Source organism: Alligator mississippiensis, chromosome 11, assembly GCF_030867095.1.
Source record: "Alligator mississippiensis isolate rAllMis1 chromosome 11, rAllMis1, whole genome shotgun sequence".
Taxonomy (NCBI): Eukaryota; Metazoa; Chordata; order Crocodylia; family Alligatoridae; genus Alligator; species Alligator mississippiensis.
Window position 1 is genome coordinate 45,946,383 of NC_081834.1, and position 22,652 is coordinate 45,969,034.

The following is a 22,652-nucleotide window of genomic DNA, read 5'->3' on the forward strand; positions in this document are numbered from 1 at the left end:
TTTTGTACATGAGCTTAGGGCCACCAAGTTACAAATGGCCACCACTTAGGGGCGGTGAGATACAAAAGGTTCAACTGATTTTGGAGGACAACAAATGAAAAAAGGGAACGTGCATGTGGATCAGGGGGTCAAAATAAGTGCACCTTTGGGGGACACCAAGTAGAGCACCCCAGATAGCACCCAATGACTCTCAAACACAGCTAGAGAGCTGGTGGCTACTGCCCAGTGATGTTCCACTCAGAGATGGGACCATAGGAAACCCAGAAAAATGGCCCCATAGCCCTTGGGGACCCTGAGGAAGCTATTGGAAGGAGTGATCCTGGGCAATGATACCTCCCTGACAGCAAGAGGCCAGCCTACCCAGAGGGGCACTGTGCCACAGGGGCCCCATGCCCACAGCAGCCCTAATGCTGTGAATCGCTGAGTCTGCAGGCCTGGGCTGAGGTGGCGGGGATGCTCCGAGATGCCTGGCGCATAGGTGAGGGGGCAGCACTGCCTGTGGACACTGTAGATGAGAGAGGGGAGCTGCTCAGTGACCCCCTGGAGGACAGGTGAAAGCCTCCCTCAGACCCTCCTGGAGAGGGCTCCAGGCTCTGTTGCGACGCTGCCGAGGAGAGATCCAGGCTCCTGTTGGACCGTATGGGCGAGAGATGGGGCCGCCTTTCCAGGCCTCTTCCTGGAACCTCAGGGCTTCTCTCAGCTTCTATTGGGGAAAGGTTGGGGCTCCTCAGACGCCCGCTGGCAGGGAGACCTGGGCTGTGCCCAATTCCCTTGGACCAGGGCACGGGGTTGTGTCTGGACCTCCTGAGCACTGCAGAGACAACATGCTTCTTAGCTGCTGCCGCCTCATTTCTCATGACAGGCCCTCTGGCCAGTGATGCACCAACCAGTGGGCTACCACCGTCCCCAACTAAGAAGGCCCCTGCCATCCTGGCCGACCCTCTCGATGACAAAGCAGCCCTTGTGCCAGGTGAATCAGTGGAGTCTCCAGGGCCATGGGGTAGCCCTCTGGCTGGCCGGGTCCTTTCCCTCCAGGTGGACCTCTGAGGACAAGTTAAGGTCTCATCTGCTCCCTCTGACTCCGATGAGGATACGGCTCCACTATCCCAGGTGGCTCTTGGTGTGGCATTGTGGTGTCTCTTGCCCTTCTCAGAGGCGCAGCGCTGGCCCCGTGGTGGGGGGGCTCCCAGACTCTCCGTGTATCCTGAAGAGTGGAACTTGCTGCTCAGAGTTTTCTGCCTCCGGTTCTTCTTCCCTGTCTAGGGAAAGCACACACAGCCTCCAGCAAAGCCCAGCCTCCTCCTGGCGCTGCTGGGCAGCACCTCATACCCCCAGTATGCTAGTTTCCAAGCAAGGGGCTATTACTGTGAACTGTAGTCAAAGGGCATTTTTTTTCCCCTTGGGCTAAGCTAGTCTTCAGATGGCAGCATGCCTTAGACTGCAGTATGATGCTGAATGGGTGACCTTGATCAGGGACTAATTAGCATCAGTAAAACTCTTTGTTTTCTGAGGTTAGGAGACTCTGGTTGAAACAAAGACCAGGGATTAGCCAAAACCAGTTTGGGAAAGGCCTAGAAACATCTTGCCTGCTTGCTGAAACCAGATGGGATATAATCTATGTACCTCAGAGTATTCACTTTGAGGGCAAATCTCTGTGGCAAGGTAATCAAAGAGGGAATGTGCCTTTGTCTTGGACTAATAAATTAATGGACTGAGCTCAGCCACTTGATGTGCTGAGCACATCTGGTGTTGGACCTCCAAACAGATCTGACTGTATTGGTCGTAGGTCTAGATCATGCTCAGGAAGCTCAGCGGCCTTGGGTATCACAGGGAGAGAGAGTCAGGATAGGGATGAGGTTTCATCAACCTCTTGCTATAGCGGGCAGGAGTGCTTGAGCCTCCCTTATCCTGGTATTCAACAAGGGTGTGAAAACTTTGTTCCACTGAGATCCAAAGCAAGTTTCTTGAGGACTTGAACAGAGCCAGAATTCCCCTTTGTTTTTTCCCACCATCCCCCAAGAAAACTCTGCTAATGACACCTGCAACCCAGAGACGCCCCTGAAAGCCGGTTAGGCTGTAGACTGGGGATACATGAAGGGGATGAGGAGCAGTAAGGGGAAGGGGTCAGGAAAGCCCTGGGAGGAAGGAGCGGTTGGGTCAGAGGGGAACACAAAGGAGCGTAGGCCTCAGAGAGCCACGTGGGCCAGGGCTCCAAGGGGTTGCCAGAGGGCAGACAGGGAACTTCTGCCCCTGCCAGCCCATCCTCTGCCCACCCCTGTAGGTTCTGGCAAGGCACTAAAGTGATGCCCCAACCCCTTGGGGCAGCCCAGTACCTGGTGGTCCTGCAGGCCCCGTGGGTAGCAGGTGAGGCTGCTGTGACTGAGCTCCGCTTTCTGCCAGTCACGCTCCCAGCGCTCCCTGGCATAGTCGGACTGCTGCTGCCTCAGCCGCTCTGCAAGCTGCTGGTTCTCCGCCCAGATCCGCACCAGGTCCCGGCGGCGCTTCTCCCCATTCAGGCTGGTGTCAGAGAAGTCAGTGTCAAAAAGCTGCACTGACTGTGACAGTCAGGGGTGGCGCCTCATTAGCATCCCCCTGGGCCCAGCCACTCCAGCCCCAGGGACCTCCTGGAAAAGCCATTGCCCCCCCCAGGCCTAAGTCCAATTTGGGATCCTTCCCACCCCACTGCAAGATGGAGACACATGAAGGCATAGACAAAATCTATTCAGCACCTCCAAACCCTACCTTCTACCCCAGCTTACTCCCCACACCTGCTGTGGGGCCTTCTCTGGGTTGGCCCTGGCCATGAGTCCTGTCTGAGTCCCACTCACCACCTGCAACTCTCAGACACCTGCACCAGCATGGCAGGTCCTGGCTGAAACATCATAGACCAAGGAGCAGAGCATGGGTGGCTCCATCTGTGAATCTCCCTGCTGTGATGAACTGGGCTGAAGGCGATGAATACCACCTGCCCACACAGACCCCGGGCTGGAAGGGCAGAAGGCTGAAGCACAGAGGGTCTGAGAAGAGAGGGTCTTTCAGGGATGATGCAAAGCACAGGATGTGTGAAATCAGAATGCAACAGATGGACGGCCTGGCATGCCCACAGCTGGCTCCTTATAGATATGGTCTACGGGTTGGCCAGGGGGAATGGCAAAAGAGGGGGAAATGCCTTGATCCCTCCACCACCACCATCACGAGGCCTCAGCATCTCTCAGAAGCTAGTGGTTGTGGCCCCCCCCCTGTGATGTTTGAGACCAGCCCCGTGGGGCACAGACCTGTGCACGCTGTAGTTGTTCCAGTTGTCTACTTGCCCCCGGGACAGTCTGATGTCAGCCAGTTTGGCAGCATGAATACCATCATCCCTTTCTCGGATAGCCTGGCGGTCTCTTTCTATCTGGGTGGAAACGAAACCCAAAGCATAAAAGCAGCCCTCTTTTCTGAGCCACGGCTACTAAATAATGCAGTCAATCCATCAGCATTCCTCCTGCCCCTTTCACAGCAAAGTGAAGAGTCATCACAGACCCAGGAAATGCGACCCACTCTACGGTGGGGCAGGCCAGCTGCTTAACAGAGGAATAAATTGGCAGGGCAGGACCCAACCCCTGTAGGGCATCCTGGCTTGGAAAGCAGGACCGCTGCCCCACAAGTCTCCTGCAAAAGCCATCACTGAGTGCTTTTTGGGCCAGTGAGCGGAGTCCAATTAGCCAATAGCAACCTCTACCAGCGCTGCCTCCACCCGTCCTTTGAAAGGGCCTACCCTGAAGTCTGTGGGGAGCTGTGGTTGCCCCGAGCCCACCAGGATGAAGCCCTCTCTTTGACCCTCCCCACAACAGTTCAGGGGCAGCAGGTACCTGTGCCACAGCAGCCAGCCCCTAGGGATGGGTCTTTCCAGGCATGGCCTCTCTCCATGGAAGCAGCCAGCTGCACTGCACTCCCAGGCAATACCTTGCCAACACCCTGCCAGGGGATCCACCCCTGCCTGTAAGGCCCCACTCCCATGCAGAGCATCTCCCAGCGGTCCTTGTTGAGCAGCTCACCTGCATCCTTTTGAGGTTGACCAGCAGGTGGATGGGGGGCTGCAGCCCCTGTGTATTCACCACTGGAGAAGCCATCACCACCTGCACAGGAGAGACCCAGGGGAGCTGAGCACCAGCAAATGGGGGAGGACTGTTTCTCCTGCCAGGTGCATGTGTGTGGTGCGGGCATTAGACTGGTGGACCACACTGCAGGTACCACCCTCCACTATAGCCCTGCTAGCAGCCAGACAGGTGGTGTCCCAGGCTAGCCCAGGACATCCTTCCCAGCTCTCAGGAGCCTGCCTCAGGTTGTCGTGAGATTTCCAGGCACCCTCCTGTTGCTCACTTCCAAAAGAGACCATGTCACGATGCAGTCTGAACATGGCTGCACCACCCCGGCCCTGGAGTCCTGGCTTGGTGAAGCACCAGGCCCAGTTGATTGTGCCAGCCTGGCACATGGCAGGCTAGAGGAGGGGAGCTGCACCCTCAGGACCTCAGTCTCCCTCCCAAGGGGAAGGAGGATGCCAGTCAATCTGCAAACCCTGGGAAATATGCTGGAGGGGGTTCCCCAAATGAGAGCCAGTTTTGCAATTTGTGCAGCCGAGCAAAATCATCCCCCAGGCCTCACCGCATATTCCGTATCGCGCTTCTTAAAGCTCCCTGTCCAGTCACAAACGCTCTCAACCATGGGGACCCTACAGCCAGAATAACACCCCCCCCTCAGTGGGTTAGGGAGCATGTGGGTAGGTATGGGCACCTTAGGGAGCAGGAGCTGCTAGGTGCCTGGGGGAAGTGGGTCATGCATGAGAACCAGGGGCCCACGCTCTGGGAACCCCGCAGTGCATGCTGACTCCTGGCACCGACCCCATGAGTGCTGGGATTGGACCCACTCGGCAGACCCTTCACCGGGCTTCTCGCTGAGGACTGAGTGGGGGCTGGACCAGATGATCTTCCAAGGTCCCTTCCAGCCTTACAATGTATGTCTATGACCACCAATGCCCTGGCTACCGGAAGCAGGGATACACTGTGATCCAACCAGGGCTGCCTCCCTGCAGCAGTCACTGCGTCCCCAGAAATTGGATTCAGGACTTCCTCATCCTGAATCTCACTGCCATGTTCACCTTGCTCAGTGGGAGGGTCCCCTTGGCACTGCCCTTCCTGCCCTGTGGCTCACTCTGTGTTCCAGATGCCCTCCATCAGTCTCCCCTGCTTCCAGGCTCCTCTCCTGCCTTGGGCCATTTTGCTAATGCAAGCCACAGTTAATGCAACGCTACAGTACCAGTGTCCACCTGGGCCTGCAGAGCAGAGACCCCAGGAAGACAGCTAGGGCCAGGGGAGTCCACACCTCCAAGGGGCTGCCCGCAAACTCAGGCAAGCAGCACCGACCAGCCACATGCAGCCGTACCCTTAAGTGCTGAAGCCCACGGGTTGCCTCTTGCTTTAGTAGACTTGGTAGCCACAGGGGAGGGGCTTTAGCTCCAGAAAAGCAAGCCCAACCCTCCACCAGGCCATTCCTTGCCACTAGCTCTCTGCGCTCAGTGCAGCTGTCACTGGAGCAAAGCAAAGGCAGGGCTGAGCTGCTCACGGCACAGAAGTGAATGAATTGTCAGAGGGAAAAAGAGATGGGGCTGCAAAAAAACCCCTCCCTACCTCCAGGACTGAGCTCCCAAACCCACCCTGTCCCATCGTGCCCATCTGGGTACCTTCCTCCGGTGCCCCTGGTAGTCTGCCTTGTCCCACCTCTCCTGCAGGTACCGGCTGGCAGCAGGCAGGAGGGGCTGGTAGGCACGATGCATGGCAGCGCTCCTGGGCTGAGTACCATGAGGCATGGGTATCAGCAAGGGCAGGAGCAAAAGAAACTGAGCTCTGAGGATGATGCGGTTCAAGCTGCCCCTGCTGGGAAGGCACTGACAGGCTGTTCCCCTGGGTCCTAATCTCCTCGATCACGCTCCTCAGGCTTCACCTCTCGGTGGGGCTGAGCTCCTCCTGGTTCATGCCCAGTGGAAGCTCAGACTCTCCTCAGGACCAGCCTGGCTCCAAGGTAGTCATGAGCCTGCCACAGCAGCACCGCAGGAGGGTTGTTCTGTCCTGTAGTGCTGCCTTACAGCTCCAGGTCCCAGGGCCAGGCAGTACTTTGTCAGCCCACTGGGCACAGGCTGGGCTGTACCCTTTAACCCAGGACATAGGCAGAAAGACAACACAGTGAGCTCAAGTGTTGTTGCCCATCTTGCGTTCTCCCCCCAGGGCCCAGGACCTGACCGGGGGATGCTCTTTTCAGCTGCCCTCCTTTAAGGGGCAAAGGAGTTAAGCTTGTGCCTTTTGCTTCCTTGTGAGATCTGTCCCCCAGCCACATCCTACACTGCATTGCAAGTCCTGCAGCTGGATGGATACACCAGCTTCTAGGGGCACCGGCATTGCTCAGGGGACCTCACACATGTGCTCATGGCCCCCCTCCCACCTCTGGGACATTGGTCACAGCCATGACTGGCTGCTGGTCATGTGGTGGCAGAACTGGTGGACAGGGAACCCAGGCGTCCAGCCACGAATATGCGCAGAACTGACATCATTGGTGCACGTACCTTTGGGGGCAGTTGTTTCAAACCTCCTGCAATGGAACAGGTGCCAGGTTTGCAGCCCTTGATCTCAGGGCACCATGGAGGGAGCATCATGCCCTGGCACTGTCCACAGGAGGGGCAGAAAAGCCACTATCTATGAACAAGACACTTGCCACACTGGCCTACTATCCACACAGTGCAGTCTGGAGTGGCTGAGCTAGGACCCAGAGCCAAGATGTGGTGTGACAAACACTGCAGGGGTCACCTGTCAGAAGCACTCCCAGGGGGAGTAGCCGGTGTTGACACCCGAACAACCCCCTCCCTGCTCCCTCACAGCGCTCTGCCCCAACTGCCTCCTTGCTGCTCAAGTGTCCATTGCTATGGAAGCCCTGAGCTCTCATTTCCAGGTCCCTGAATAGCACTTCATAAATTATTCTTCTCTTCCTGTCCCCCAACCCCCTTCCTTCTGCTGGAAACTTGATCAAGTCTTTAAAGGAAAGTTTCCTATTTAACACCCTGCCCTCTCCCTGATGATCACCCTGGACATGAATCCACAAAGGAATGCTGTTGAATAGCTCAGACCTCACAGCGCAGGAACGTTGATATCTTCGCTAAGGTTTTTCGTTGCTCAGGACACCTGGGTTTTGCTCCTGGTTCTGCCACCAGTTTGTGTCACATCACTTATTGTGTCAATTTCCCCCTCTCTGAAATGGGGCTAATTTCACACATCAGATCCTCTGTCATGGACTGGGATGCTTTTGGCAGCTGAGATCCCACCTTAATGGGGAAGTGAGCAGCTCTGGAGGGATAGCATGGGGGGAGCACCTCATTCAACTCCCCACATACAAGGAGAGACCCTGCAAAATAGAGAGTTTGTTATCATTAACCACGTACTGACAGAAGTTGTTTCACACAGCACTTACACCTTTCATGGACCACCCTGACATGTTGCAGCTCCCTCATCCCATTCTTCATCATAGGTGAAGTTTCTCAAAGGCACAAGGGGGAAGTTACATGAATCCTACTGAATGGTAATGGGATTTAGGGGCTTAATGGCCCTTTTAGGCTCTGGCTGTGTGTTTGTGCAGCATCCCTGGTAGGCTCAGTGCTGTACAAGACACAGAAAGGAAGGAACAAGCTATGCTTGAGCAGCAGGGCGAGTGAGAGGGGAGCAGAGTGGCAGGATTAGCTGGAAGGTAGCCCCAGGGGAAGGGCAGTATGGAAAGCAGTCCAGAGCTGCATGCTTAATTATTCACAAAGCAGCAGGTACATGAGGTGCAGCAGCTGTTTAACAAGGCTTCATGACATGCTGGTGACATGGGGGCAGGGAGGAGGGGCCAGGACCCATGGCAGGGATAGATGTGCTCAGTGGTTCCTATCAGAGGAGTCACCCCCTGCATGGGGACAGCATCCCCTAGTGCCACAGTGGGATTCAGCTACTGTTTCAGCCTGGGCTTACCCTTGGCAAGGGGCAGTGACAACCAGTGAGCACAGCTGTGGTTAGCCCCCCTTGCCCAGTGTCACTTGCACTCGCAGAGCTGCAAGACCCAAGCCAGGGCTCTGGGTCAGCACAGACCCTTCCCTATCCCAGGGCACAGCATTCCCATGGCACTTTCTGCAGCCACCCAAGGAGGCCTCTCATCCAAATACCATACTGTCCTGGTTATAAATCCACCCTACAGATAAGTCAACACCACATTTTCTGCTTCAACTTTTAGGCAAAACCAGCTTCCCAATATTAGTCCATGTTTTTGTAGAAGTTCATATAAAATAAAGAAATCGGACTTTATAATGCAATTACAAGCCTAACTGCCAGAGGCCTTAGTATAGGTCAGTCTACATAAGTGCAATTCGTATAGTTCTTTTGAAGGAAAAAGATGGGGGTAGACTCAGAGCAAACCATCATTGGTTACAGCTCAAACTTGCACTTGTAAGAGAATGTGCTGCACAGGATGTGGATCAGGCAGGAAAGCCAGAGATACCCCAAGCTTTTCCTACACTCGACAAGTTCAATCAAGAGAAGCAAAAAGAACCCTGCTCAAATTTCCTTTATGCTTGAACATCACCCCTTGACCCCCCACTGTTGGGACTGTTGTCCTGCCTCACTCAAGCCCTGAGTTATAAGCCCTGCTTAATCACCAAATAACTTCAAAAGTACCTGGGCTGTGTCCCTTTGGGTCAAAAGGGATTGATGCTCCCTGAGAAGGTCACCTGGGGATACTGGTTGTGTTTCTTTGGTCCAGTATCCTAGGAGGAACTGGGGAAACAAGCTGCCCAAATGGTAGAGCAGGCTACAAAGGAGTCCCCCCTGCTCTACTTGGACAGATACTCATATTCCAGCCTTCATGTGCACTGGGGAAGTCCAGCTGCAGTTGTCCCACCCATCACTGCTCCTTGGTAGTCAAACACTGACAGTCATTCCCACGTATCTCAGAGCAGGACTGTAGGTCCAGGAGTCCACATGGCATGGCTAACAGCCACCTCTAGTCACACCACCTTGCAGATGGTGTCTGCGCCCTGGGTACTTGGGGCCTGGTTGAAGACAGCCCACGTGAAGGTGGATTACTGTTGGTTGGTGGGGGAGAAGTAAGTAACAGCCATTGGCTTTATCTGCATCATCTTTCAATGCATTTCTCCCTCCCTTAGCTTACCTGGTTCTCCAGTTGTGGGGTTGTGTTAGACCCTCACTGGTCCCAATTTTAATGGTGGTCCCTGGAGGGAGGCGGTGATGGATCTTCTCTGCTGTGGATCTTGCAGCAGCCATCACCTCATCTACCAGAGCAGTACAACGTGCCCCGGTGAGGCTGGGACAGGTCATTGATGAAGCAAACCTGGGCTGCTCAGGGCAGCTCAATCTTGCAATATAAGGAGCAGGTGCTGAGCTTTGGGGCTTTTAACCTATTAGCTGCGATGCTGCTCCATGACCCAACAGCCAGTCTCAGCACCCAGACAGGCAGGGACAATGCTCTGTCAGGCCCTGGAAGCCTGGATCAACAATTTCTCCCCCCTCATGCACTGCACCAGGGACACCCTCCAGCCCTGGACGTCCTTTGCTTCTCTTCCAGGCTCCCTCCAATCAGAATGCAGTGGGCTGACAGCCTCCCAGCATGGGCAATATTATTTCCAAGTCCCAATTAATGAAGTAACTGGGGCAATTAACAGACAAACACCAATGGGAAAGACCATTTATTTGCAACCCCCACGGTTTAACAGCAAAGTAGGATGCAAGCAGATTGAGAGGCCAATCTTACAGGCACTGTTATTCAAAGGACAGCTCCCATTAGGGAAGCTGCACCCACTTTAGCTCCATTGCCCCTGCAAACCCTTCAGTTGCATTGTCTGTATGAACCCCTCCAAGGTTGGACCTGTCTGGGGTTGCGTACAGCTTCAAGCACACAATCTGGACCCTGTTTAGAACCTTTAGCTGCTACAGACATCTCCAAAACAGTTTCCTAGGCTCAGCAAGAGACAAAATGTGTAAAAAGACAGAACAAAAGGGGGACAGCTAGGTCATAGCATCCAGTCTTGGCTTTCCTTTCAAGCTGGGAGGCCCCAAGTGAACCAAGTATTACTGGGGCTCAGAGCTCTGTTGGTGAAGTTAAGTTTGGGATAGGATTAAAGGGGCATGGGGGAGCAGGGGGGAAAGAGACTCATCTTTCCTAATTAGACAAAAGAGAAATTGTCCCATGCTATGTACTAAAACACCTGCAGCCAATGCCTTTTCCCTTGGGGAAATGCACATCTCTCCGCTAAGAAACCTCAAAAGCAGGAGATTGGACCAGACTAGATGACCTCTGGAGATCTCTTCCAACCCTAATTTATGATTCTTAGCAGAGAGACATCTAGTGGTCTGCTGGCAAGGAAAACACTGGGTTTTTGCCTAAACAGTGATACTTCCATCTATGCAGCCCCTTCTGCTGGATATAAACTCTAAGCAGTCCCCTGCCACAAAAAGGTAACCTTGGTTTTTGGACTACTCCTTTCTTTCCAGCTAGGGTATCACTTCTTAGTGGCTATGGCAAGCAAACGTCATCTGAGCACAGCCATTTCTGCCAAGTCATTGCAGAATCCTTAGGAAATCAGAACGAGGTAATTTGATTTTATTTGCACCCTAATACCCAGAGATGTTCACATGTGAAGTCACCTCTTTCAAGTCACCTCACCCTGTGTAGTTTGAATTTGGCTGGGGAAGAGAATCAGCATTTCAGAAGCCTCGGGTCCTATACTATACCCTTTGCAGTTACTGACCCTCAGGTGCCTGCTGGCCCACTCTGAAGGGGATCGAGCACACGTTGTGTGTAAGGGGCTGCTGTATCCCTCAGCACACCAAACAGCATTCAGACTGCATGGAGGACCAGGGTCATCTGAAGTGTACTGGCATCATCATTCACTGCTGTGTTCCTATGTGCCCGACTGTATTTCAGTGCCAGGCAGTATGGACCAGAGAGATTCTGCTACTGATTTAATACCTTCTGCAGGCAAGGATTTAGTTAAAAGCATCAGGGAGGAGATCATTCCATGTACAACACCTGTAACTACAGCAGGGACTGACCCTCAACCAAGGGAGTCAGTCAGTCTACCAAGCCAGGTAAAAAGCTTCTCCTTTTAGTTAGGACATGTCGGCACCCTCAGGAAGGGGCTGTGCCCTATTAAGGCCTGAGCTTTTTACATGCAGTTCAAGTAAAAAGCCTAGCACCCAGGCACCAGTATGCTCATAAGACCCATCAGGGTGGTACAACTTACATAGCATCAAACCAAAGTAAGTAATCCCAGTGTGAGCATTTAGAACTGCAGAAGGGCATCTATTCTGGGATTTTTTTGTCCTACTTTAAACTATGCCACCATAGGGAAGGTGGCAGAACCGTGCTTCAAGCACAGGAACCAAGGGCTTGTTTACATCTGCTGAACAGGGAATCAGTATTCCCCAGAGGACTTCTTCCCATCTCTCCCTCCCATTACAAAAAATGAAAACAGACAGACTAAGAACTGCTGCAACGTGTTTATTATGTGCCAAAAACTACACCACAGCTTACTCCACGCATCAGTAGGAGAGTGCAGTCTTGCCTGCATATACTACAATGAGGTAGAGACTTCACACACAGCTTCACAAAAAAACCCACAAAGAGCAGCTGGGATATGCAACAATGCAACATCAGCTCAGCAGGAAAAGGGAAAAAAAATTATGACACTGGTTCTTTGGCACACAGCTTCCAATAGAGGGGAAAAGTTAAAAAAAAAAAAAATCTCAAATCCCAGCAGCATTTCAGTTGACTGCACTGTTGCTTTATATATTTAAAACAAAAACCAAAAAAAAAAAGAAAAAAAGGGAAAAAAGGTACTCGTCCCCTCTAAGAGAAAGGGCTCATATGAACCTTCGTCTGCCCACCAAAACGCAGCCCTTTTTTAGCTAGTTACAAGAAGAAAAATTAAGTCCTGTGACTTTGTGATTAAAAACCTCTATCAACCCCCCGTAAGTGCAACTTAAAAAAGTGCAACAAACTATTTAAAACTATATACAGCAGCTCAGAGATAGTTTATCCGGTCCAGTTTCAAATCCAAAAAATCCTGTCCTTTTTCTTGTTGCAAACCCCTGGATTTACAACTGTGGAACATTTCTTCTAACCAGCAGCCCCCAGACACAAATTGCAATAATGTTAGAAGCTGCCAGGAAAGAAAAATCTCTCGTTTCAAACTACTTAAAAACTGTTTTAAGAGTGTAAAAAGGAACTGGTAAAAACCCTCGAGCGTAAAATATGAAATATGATTTGGTTTAAATGAAGAGCAAAGTCTCCTTGTTGTTACAGTAAAAAACGCCAGCTGAACATTCAGTTTATGCCGTTCAGATGGGGGTTAAATGAATGGAAAGGCACTGTATGGCAACTGCAAAAAAATGGAGCCAATGAGACCTGTATTATTACCATCAGTATTGCAAGGAATGTAAAAAAGCGCCTTTAATAAATAAAAAAACCTAGGTGAAGGTGTCTGCATAAACACCTTCTCAACACATGGCCCTTTTTGCTTCTCGTCAGCAAACTAGGTACCAAAGTCTGGGAACTGCAGAATCGTTTGAGGGGCCCTCCCCCCTCAAAAAAACCCCAAACAAAACCCGACAAAATTCACTGTGCATTAGTGCAGAAACGAAAAGACCAGCAAGTGCAAACGTGAATGTAAGATTTCCCCATTAGTCCTCAGGAAGCGCGTTCCCACTCTGGGTCTGGCACTGGCAGGCACGCTCGCGCTCTCTCCACTTGGCAGGTTAACAAAAGAACTTTCTCCTGCAACTGCGGCAGCTCCCAGCACATCGGCCGCCTCTCTAGCTGGAGTCTCTGTTCTTCTGGTTGCGCATCAGCGGGCGGTGGTGACGCAGGACCTCCATGGAATGTTGCCAGTGCCAGCAGGAACGACAGAAGTACTTGAAGCAGACCTGCAGAAGTGGAGACGGGCATTAGGGACAGAGCTGCAAGCTGCGGGTGGGCTCTGGCTGCCGGCAGTCTCCTGAGGGTGCAGACACTGATATCTGAAACAGAGGGAAGCTGGCAACCTACATGATCAATCTCGCTCCTTGAAGGCCATCCCAGCTGCAGTCAGGAATCCAGAAGTCTTCCCCCACTCCCTAAGGTGGCCCTGGTGTCTCTAAAGACCAGACCTCAAGCTCAAAGTACTAATTAGATAGATAGGAGGCCCTGGGAATAGGGAACATCTGTCTCTAGGCACATCCAGAGGCCCCTTTCAAACAGAAGAGTGTAAGCAGGTTTCTACTTGTATATTTTCTCAAATCCAAAATGACACCCCCATTTAACAAGGGTGGGGCCCTCATCTAGGATTTCAGTACAAGACGGGGTGGGGGTGACGGGGTGGAAAAAGCAGGCTGCAGTTCCAACCCAGGGCCAGGGTTGAACCTCTGCAGCCTCTGGAGTCCAGATTGAGCTGCCACCACAGCAACAGCTGCTGTGTAACTGCTGGGCCCAGAGCAACTATAAGCACAAGCTGGTTGAAGATTGCTTCAGATGTAAAGAAGTTTTGCTTGCTTCTAAAGCTGAGTGCTGAGGGTTTGGAACAGGCTCCCCCCAGAGGTGGTAGTCACCCACCCTGGCGATCTTCAAAAAAGTGTCTTGACACTCATTTTACTGGGGTCATTTGATCCCAGCAGTCTTTCCTATCCACGTGAAGAGGGCTAGACCCAATGATCTGTAAGATCCCTTCCAGCCCCCAACAACTATGAAAGTGTGAGCTCCCTTGGAGTGGAGCCAGAGCCAGCAGGTAAGTGGCAGGAGTGGGGACAGGCAGCAGGGGCAGGCTCAGGCTACTTGACTCCCCTACTGCCTGCCCCTGCTTTTCCTGCTGCAGCAGAGCAGGAGGGGGGTGGAAAACAAAACTAAGCCAACCCTCCAATAATTAGATTTTAGAAATGGAAAAACATAACCATTTTATTAGTTTTCCATATATAGACAATGGGGGAGGGACAGGGAGTCTCCTCAAATTCAGGTATGTATGGTTTACCAGAATCCTGCTTAAAAAAAAAAAATCATCCACAATCAGTCTTGCTTTTAGAATCCTTGTTGGTCCAGGACCACGGCCTAGAGAGAGTGTACTGGCCAGGACACCTTTGTTGCAATGTGCAGTGCTGGCTAGGTTTGATTTGAGCAATCACAATATTACTGGCATTAATGTTTAAGACCAATCTTCAAAGTCTGTGGACCATGAAGTGTTTTAGCCTCCGCAACAGTCCCCATAAGCTCAGTGACTGTTTAAATTACTTATCTACTGCAACAGTATTACTCTACCCAGGATCAAGGGGAGCTTTAATATCCCTGTGTAGCTTAGTGGAGTTTTGTGAAGGTGAATTCTCTCTCCCAGAAGCAGGAAGGCTACTCTTTCAAGGCATGGGCTGGTGTGCTGCTCACCCCAAGTTTAGAGGCAAGCAGGAGTTTGCCAGGCCAAAATGTTTCTACCACTGACCAAGGCAAGAGTCTCATGCAGCCACTGAAGGGCTTTCAGACCACGGCCACATCACAGACTGGCCCCTGCACTCCACATCACAGTACTGCTGCTTTTCTTGGCAGAAGCAGTCATTTGGAGACCTGGTCTAGTGCTGTAGTAGGCTGCAGGGCCCTGGTTTGCAGTCCATGGCTACCTGAAGACCTGAACTGCTCCCTGTACTTGGGAAGCAAGGTAGTCATGTGTTGGGGCATCTGCTTAAGGTAGTTATGTTCACACCTGCAGCAAAATAGAACCTATATCATTAGCTCTGTGCCAGGGAACTCATCTGATGGACTGCCATTCTGCATGGAGAACCCAGACAAGCAGACAAGTGCTTTTCATACAGCTGTTTTCCTGTCCCAAGGGGAAGTTTCAGTTTGAGTTCTTCACTCTCCCTAAGCACTGGCTAAGGTTAAGTCCTGCAGCCTGGGAAGGGATCTGGACTGAGAGGCTCCCAAGTGGCAACACATTCTGTGAATGAGCTCTCAGTGCCATGTGGGTGCCCTCAAGGAGATGCTCTGCTGGTCTATTACAAAGCAACTGCTAGTTGGCAGAGCCTGCTCCATTTGTGCAGGAGATGCTGCACATGAGACTTGCTGTGACTAGATTCAAAGCAAGAAAGCCAGGGAAAGGGGAGGCAGTGATCTCCATGAATGCAGTACCTGGTCTCTGCAGAAGAAAGGCCCCGGCTGAGAACTACACACTTGACACATGGAATCTTCCAGGTATGGATCAATCTGAACCTGTGCAGGAACAAGAAGAGAGTCACAATTTGACCAATGCCAGGACACCAGGGAACTCAGGAGAAAAAAGGTGGCTCTAGCCAGTCTCTGCCTAGCTGCATCAGCAGCTCTGCAGATTGCTGTGGGATAAGGCTGTGCTACGCCATGCCTGTGGGAAGTGAGGCACATCATAGGAAAAGAGGAGCTTGGCAGGTCCCCTGGAGCTACAAGTAGCTTCAGTCCAACTCTTCTCCCTTCCAGTCCTGACCAGCTCAGAAGTTTGGGGGTGCAGGGGGTAGAGGGGGGACAGGATGGGACCTCAGGCAGGAGGTTAAGTCCTCTGGGACAGTCCAAGGTAAAGTTACAGACAGAAGCCAGCTTACTACTTTCTGGAAGTCATGGGGTCCAGAACAATTTTAGGTGGAGAGCACCCAGCAAGTTACAGCAGAAGTGAAGCAGTCTGTACTCCCTTTACCAGAGATGCAGAACTTGACTCACCCTCTGCTAGGCAAGTGCTGTACCAGCACATCAGGAACAGGGTGTCTGGGACACAGGCGTCCCACCTCTGAGGTAAGCACCCTAAACACTGGCCTACTGGTCAACAAGGCGTGTCCCACACTGCAACCTGAGCCCAGGCCTCCTTGCTACTCTGAGAAAAGTCAAAGGGGTTCATATCAGAACCATCTGAACAGAGCACTGAGATTCCCTAATTCTGCCTTAGTTTTTATTCTACTCAAGTTACTGGCCAAGTTTGCAGTTTAGCTAAAAAGCAGCTTCAGGTTAACAAGCTATACTCTGAGAAGTCCTTGCCCTGACCTAGTCATGAACATCAACCTAAAGAAGAGAGGCCTGACAGCAATGAGGCAATGGATCAGCTGTCCAAGCCAAGGTATTTTTTTATAACAGGAGGGTGGGATCCAGATGTGGCTGGACTTCCAGAGACTTGGGTAAACTGAGCTCCTCAAGTCTCACATGGGTGTGAAAATGGTCTCTTCCCACCAGTATCATCCAGGTATGTGGGCCTGTGAAACTGAGGGAGGAAGACCAGGCTACTATTCACTTCACTTGCAGCCTGTTTATCAAGGGCAGCATCCCAAGACAGCAGAGACATCACTACTTGATGAACCAAGTGGAGACACTCTGTTCACTGTCCACCAGAGCCAGGGGCTGGTCTCATGCAGTCCATGTTGCTGGGAGAACACTCAACCCCTGCAGGAAACAAGCTGCTCAAAGACCCTGACCAAATCACCAAGCTCCCAGACTGTCCACAAGTCCCAGAGATTAAGTGAAGAGCAGGAGAGAGCACCTATAAAGCATGCTGCAGCAATATGGTAGGAGGAGATAAGCAACACTGGGCCACCAGCTCCTGTTTAAGGCTGATAGCAGGGCTGCAAGTCAGCAAGCCCCAGAGAAGGGTTGCCTGCCAGTGCCTTGAGCAGCCCAGAAAGCAGACAGATCACCCAGGGCAGTAGTCTACAGTTTGGCTGCAGCTCCCATGGAAAACTAACTCCCCCATGAGCACTGGCCAGTTCAAGCCAGCTGTGGAACTGCTGCCTCAGTACACAAGTGAGAGGGTCCCCTCTCCTGCTAAGCAGCTTTTGTTGGTCGCAGGGGGAAGGGAGAGGTGGATAGGGATGACAGACCAAGTCCTGTACCAACAACAGATGGTCAGGTTTAAGGGGAATGAGGAGGATTGGAGGCTGTGGAAGGAAACTATGTGGCAGTGGGGGCTACCTCACACCCCAGAGAAGCGCAAGGGGCAGGCCCTGCAGTTCACTGTGCAGGTTGCACCATGGCAGCAGAGTTAACCCTGACCTAATTTGTCTGAACAACCCATGGTGTGACTAGCAGCTGTCCCAGGAGAACTCCTTCCTGCCCCCTTTGTCCCAGTATCCTCAGGACAGGTATAATCCCAGTGAGGAGCAGAGCATGCAATTTAGTCTTCCAACTGTAGGGTCATTTGGTCCCTTCCCAGCAATCCTGGATCTACACTGCTAGGACATAGCACTAAAAGGAGCCTCTGCCCTTACTTGTGCAGAGAAGCATGGAGCATTCATATCCAAAAGCCTAACTCAGCAGATGCTAGTATCTGATGCCTATGTGAACACATGCTCTCTGACCCAGTTAGCCTATGAAAGGGGTACACAACCTGCAGCACACTACAAGTGGTATGGGCAATGTCTGTGTGGGGCACACAGCATATTGGGAAAGGGCAGGCACCACAACAGTAGATAAGGCAGGGAGCACAAAGCAGAGCAGCAGATGAGGTAGGGGAAGGGAAATGGAATGGCACCTGGGCAGCATACTGGACTTGGTGTGTGGCACCTACCAAAAAGGTTGGTTCCCACTGATCTATAACAAGGTGCTACCCTGCCTCATGCCTGACCTCAGACTGAACATGGACACCACTTCCCTCTGCTCAGAAGTGGTCAGAAAGGGCATTTCTGGAGCAATGGCCCCTCATTTACCCACTCTGACCTCTCCTCCTTTACCTGCAATCCCACTACCCCAAGCACTGGTGGAAGCACAGCCCTCACTCACCTCCAGCTAGGAGTTCTCCAAGCTGGTCTCAAATCAGTCCCTTGAGTCAGAATAACCCTGACCCAACCTTGTGTTTGCACTGGGCACAGACTGCTTCCCCACAGACCTCCCTGTACATACTAGCTGCAGGGAAAGTGCAGCTCCAGAAAGGAGCTACAGCAGACGGTTCTAGCAAAGCTTCTGGAGTCTGCACTCAGAGACCATAGCTCCTGCTCAGGATGCAGTCTGCTAACCACACAGTTCTGCCAACTGAGCTCCTCTCAGGATTGGAGGACACTGAGGCTCAGCAAAGAATTGCCACATAGGACAAGAGATGGACCCCAGCACTTAAGGAATTTTGCTCTTGAACTTTCCACCCCCTACTACCAACAGGCATCAACAGGACCTATGAGAATCCCCAGCCTGACCTCCTGACCAGAAGGAAGATACCAGGTGATACAGGAAATCAAGTCTAAAGGAGAGACTTGACTGGCTGTGACCTTGCTGGGTTTGCTCCCTTGAGTCTTCCCTGCCAACAGGAGGACCTGCAACAGGGCACAGGAAGCTGGAACATGGGTATGGTGCTCAGGCAGTGGCATTCAAGGGCAGAACCTTAGTACAACATGCCACAGCAGGATCTGCTCTGGGCAGTTCTCAGAGAGCCTCTCTCCAACACCACCACTCACCTTCTTCGTAAACTTGGTGGTTTTGATCTCCACGAATGCAGCACTCACTGCCTTCAAGTAACTGCGCTGGTTGTTAAAGGTAACACGGCCAGATCCTGAAAGAAGCCAGCTCATTAAGGCAACAGACAGAAGGGAACCTGTGCAGAGCCAACGGCCACATCCCACTGACCCTGAACCACCAAGACCTCCTGCAGCCCTGGGCTCTCATTTCTGGTTGGAGGAGGACTTGCCATAGCAGGCTGGCCTCATCCAGCTGGCATTAAGGCAGGCAGCAAGCATTCTGCTGGGAGATTGCATCCAGTGCCTTATGGTTGTACCTCCCTCCTCCCACACCCATCAGGCATATGACAGCACAGAACAAGAGGCATTCAAAGCTGTGTAGCAGGAAGCCTGTTCTGCGGTCCCTGGAGCAAGGACAGGCTGCTGGGATGTTGTTGCTTGTTGGGATCCACCTGGAGCTGTGAAATGATTCTAAAAAAAGATGCCGTGCCTAGTGTCAGGGTCAACAGTGACTGGGCAACCTCCCCCCTTCCCTGCAAACAAAAGCAATGCACTCAAAGCAAGGAAAGAGGAGGGACTAGAACAGTGTTTTCAATTCCTTACACTCACAGAACCCTTTGGAAGAGTGCCAGCTCTAGGTTTTCCCTCATTTTTTTGAGCACAGAAAAGTAACAGCAATTCTTCTTTTGAAAAGAACTTAAAAAGCCTACAACAGGGCAGCCTGTTTTAGCACTATGGATTCCTAAGCACAAACTCTGAGTTTAGTCTTGCACATCATGTTTACACACTTAACCCTGCTAATACTGAGCAGCATCCCACATCAACCTTAAAAGGATTGAGGCACCCTGGTTGAGTATCACTGGGCTAGAACTGCTGTCACCAGAATCTTCTTTGGATACAGAGATGATCACAAGCCCCTTCAGCCCTGAAACAGTCTGGGATTGAACAGCTCAGTGGCTTTAAGCCTCTCACACAATGAAGTCTTGGCATCTCCATTACTAGTCAGCAGTGCTCCTGCAGTGTCAGCTTCCAGCCAAGCCTGAAGCTACAGAAAAAGAGATTTCAACTATGCTTGCCTAAAACTTGTCCAGTCTTAGAGTAATAAGAGCCCAGAGCGGTCACACTAGGTGCTGCAGTCTACTTAAAGCTTGGGGCAGGACCAGACTTGTTACTGGTAGTCAGGAAGATTGTCCTACCACCTGAAGGTCCCTCCAGCCTGGATTATTTATACTTATTTCACAGACAGCACTTACTATAAATCAGACACCAGCAAATGTCTCTTACTGCAGAACGTGGTCAATTCCACCTTGTGCCAAACCCAAGGATTCTCCAGATGCTGGTTTTTCATCTCTACTCTGGACACTACACACATTTAGGGGCTGGACCTGGATCTAGTCCGGAGACAGGGAATTCAGGCAGTGTTGATAAGATCTGTTACAGTTGGATTTACATTTCAGTGGTCCTACTTTTGTTTCAAAATCTGAGGCAAGGCAGGGTTTCTACAAGCCTCCTGCATCTTTGCCAGGGCACAGAGGTGTGGGAAGGGAAAAAAAAACTGAGAGAGAGAGAGAGACTGTGGAATGCATTAAGCTGGGATGACCAACAAGCAGAATTCATGCACTGATGCCCAAGAAGCTGCACGACAAAAGAAGTGACCACTCCGCCCCAAGATTATCAGTGCCTGTAAAAAGCCGAGATCTTGGATTCACTTTGCATTAATTCAGACAGTTATCAGGGCTACACGTCTGAATTAAGGGGTACAGCTAAGTGTATAATGGCCCTCCAATCAGATCAGATGCAAGAACCAAATCAGGCCTGCTCCAGAGAAGCCAGGTACTCTGTCAGAAGGGGAAGGAAGTCTCAAGGTTGCACTCTGCAACTTCATGGTACTTGAACAAGCCTGATGCTTGGAGAAAAAACAAAAACAAAACAAAAAACGGTGGCTTTATTTTTAAACCAGGTTCCACCCTTCCCTCAAACCTGCTGAACACTGAAAAGATTTGCTTTTTGCTTAGGCTCTCACATCCTCCTAACCTCCCCCAGAGTTCAAGACTTTCAAAGGTTTAAATGTGGTAATCAAGACCAAAACAACTCTTTCCCCAGCTAGAAGTAACACTTGTCAACTACTTTTGTTACTGGTTGTACGAGCAGAAAAATCACTTCAACTACTTTTTTTTTTTTCCCCAGGAGCAGGCAGGTTTAAAATGAGAGCTGACCTTGCAATAACAGACTCCCAAAAAAGGTACTTCAAAAACCCAGCTTGAGGATACTCTAGCATGAGAACAATGGCCTCTTCTGCCAAAAGGCATGAGGGGTATCACTGCCACTCATTCTTAGTTTGCCTTGTCCTGGAGCAGTGGCAGAAGCAAGACTACACAGGACAGGGACTTTGCCATGCTTCACAAGATGTTATTCACCACCTCGCCTTCTGATACAGGGCACTGTTTCCAGGTTCAAAGATGTAAATCAGTGGCTCAAGCCCACTTCTGGACAAAAGGATGGTTTGGGGTGTAGGAACTGGCATGCAAATGGTGGTCCTCTCCCATGGATGGGCAACACCCAGTGCTAGGAAGCCTCAGTCAGCCTAAGACCGGACCGTTTTTCTGGTATAGAACTCTATTCTTCCTTTCCCAGGCTGCCCCAACCAGAGCAGGCCAGAAATAATATCCTGCCAGCAGACTCAGCCAGGCTCTAGCATTCAGAGAGAAATGAAGCAAGATGCAGGCCTCCCTTCTGGTCTCCATCTCCTGCCCTAGCCCTTTTCCCTGAAGCCAGGGAAAGCAGTATCCCAGCAAGTGCTTCAGCAGAAGGGAAGACAGCTGTCCCAGTGCTACATTTAGGAACTGCATACTAGTTTTAGACATAATTTGGTTCCATGTCTGTTATCTTGCATCACAGGAGCTGCTGGAGAAGACTGGTGAAATCACAGGGCATGTTGTAAGACCTGGTAGTCAGTGACCAGCCAGTCTGGGTCTGCCCCCACAATCTGTAAACTGGCAACAAACCCCCGGAGTATTTTTTGGGTCAGCACAAAGAAATGCATTTTTGGGAGGCTGCAGACACCTCTTCCAGTGCTGAAAGCAGTTAAGTTACCCTGATTGGGCCAGATAGAGGCTGACCAAGAACCAGACACTGCATGGTCCCTGCCATCTGGGTCACCCACCAATGACCACATCCTCTGTCCTTTCAGATGCAGAAGCAGAGAGGCATGCTAAGTGATGGGAGACCCCTTCTTAGCAGGGTGGGACTGCTCAGAGCTGCTATTGTGGCTCGGTCTCCAACTTAAAGCCCACCCTATAAGGATCTCTCCCAGCTCTACCATAGTATCCCCAACAAGGTTCTTATGGACTGGAATGTGTTGGATCAGACCTGTCCATATGTCTACCCTTCAGTGCAGAATGGTCCATCTTTGTCCACTCCCCTCACAGCAGAGTCTGGCACCCACCCACTCCTGATACTGTCCCATCAGGGGCTGGAAGCACCCCATGTTATTGCTATATAGTGCAGGCCTGGCCCTGGCATAACAGCACAAGCTGCATCCTGTACATCTGTTTAACATGCAGTCGCAAAAGGCTTTGCACCCTCTTCTGCATTCCACCCCCACCCAACCCATGCAAGAGCCATCAGGGTACCAACACTCACCAATTGGATACTTGTGCTTGTCCGTATCAATGCCAGCATAGACCACCCCTCCAAACAGGTCATTCATGATTGCTGCCAGGGCCTCTGCATTCAGCATTCCATGCAGAGCCCCCACAAAGACAGTCTTCCCGGGATCAAGCCGCTGTGATGGGCTTCGCACAAAGTTGCTGTCTGCCAGGACCCATGGGATCACCTGCACCTAGAACCATAAGCAGGAAGTCAATTATTCATGAGCAATACAACAGCGAAGGACCCAGGGCAATGCTACTTGCTGCATCTTCCACACAGACACTGAACTCCAACCATATGCAGCTCCAGCCAGCTCAAAACCTGGTCATGCTGAGGGCCTGTCCAATTCTTTGCCTGCCAGGGCCTAGAAGTCAAGTGCAGGAAGCTCTGTGTGGCCTCTGTCCACTACTGCTCTCTTGTTCCCACACCAGGGAAAGGACACCACTCAGGGATCCTTTCCTAAAGCGTCCTAAAGATCCTACTCCCCTCCCCATCCCTCCTGGAACTGCAGAGCTGCACACC

General features: G+C 51.5%; 1 protein-coding gene across 8 annotated transcripts in view; it reads right to left on the bottom strand.

The window, feature by feature from the left end:
* Positions 1-11,555: 11,555 nt before the first annotated feature.
* CPEB1 (cytoplasmic polyadenylation element binding protein 1) overlaps positions 11,556-22,652 on the bottom strand; it is a 73,277-nt gene continuing 62,180 nt past the window's right edge. For 7 of the 8 annotated variants that reach the window (XM_019499388.2, XM_014604490.3, XM_059714946.1 and 4 more), the window contains 4 exons: positions 22,122-22,320; positions 18,480-18,574; positions 15,214-15,294; positions 11,556-12,995 (listed from right to left, as the gene is read on the bottom strand). In XM_019499388.2, coding sequence (XP_019354933.2) covers positions 12,885-12,995; positions 15,214-15,294; positions 18,480-18,574; positions 22,122-22,320 — 486 coding nt within the window. In that variant the 3' untranslated portion in view covers positions 11,556-12,884. The remainder of the gene's footprint in view (positions 12,996-15,213; positions 15,295-18,479; positions 18,575-22,121; positions 22,321-22,652) is intronic. The other variant, XM_059714945.1, reaches the window with a different exon arrangement.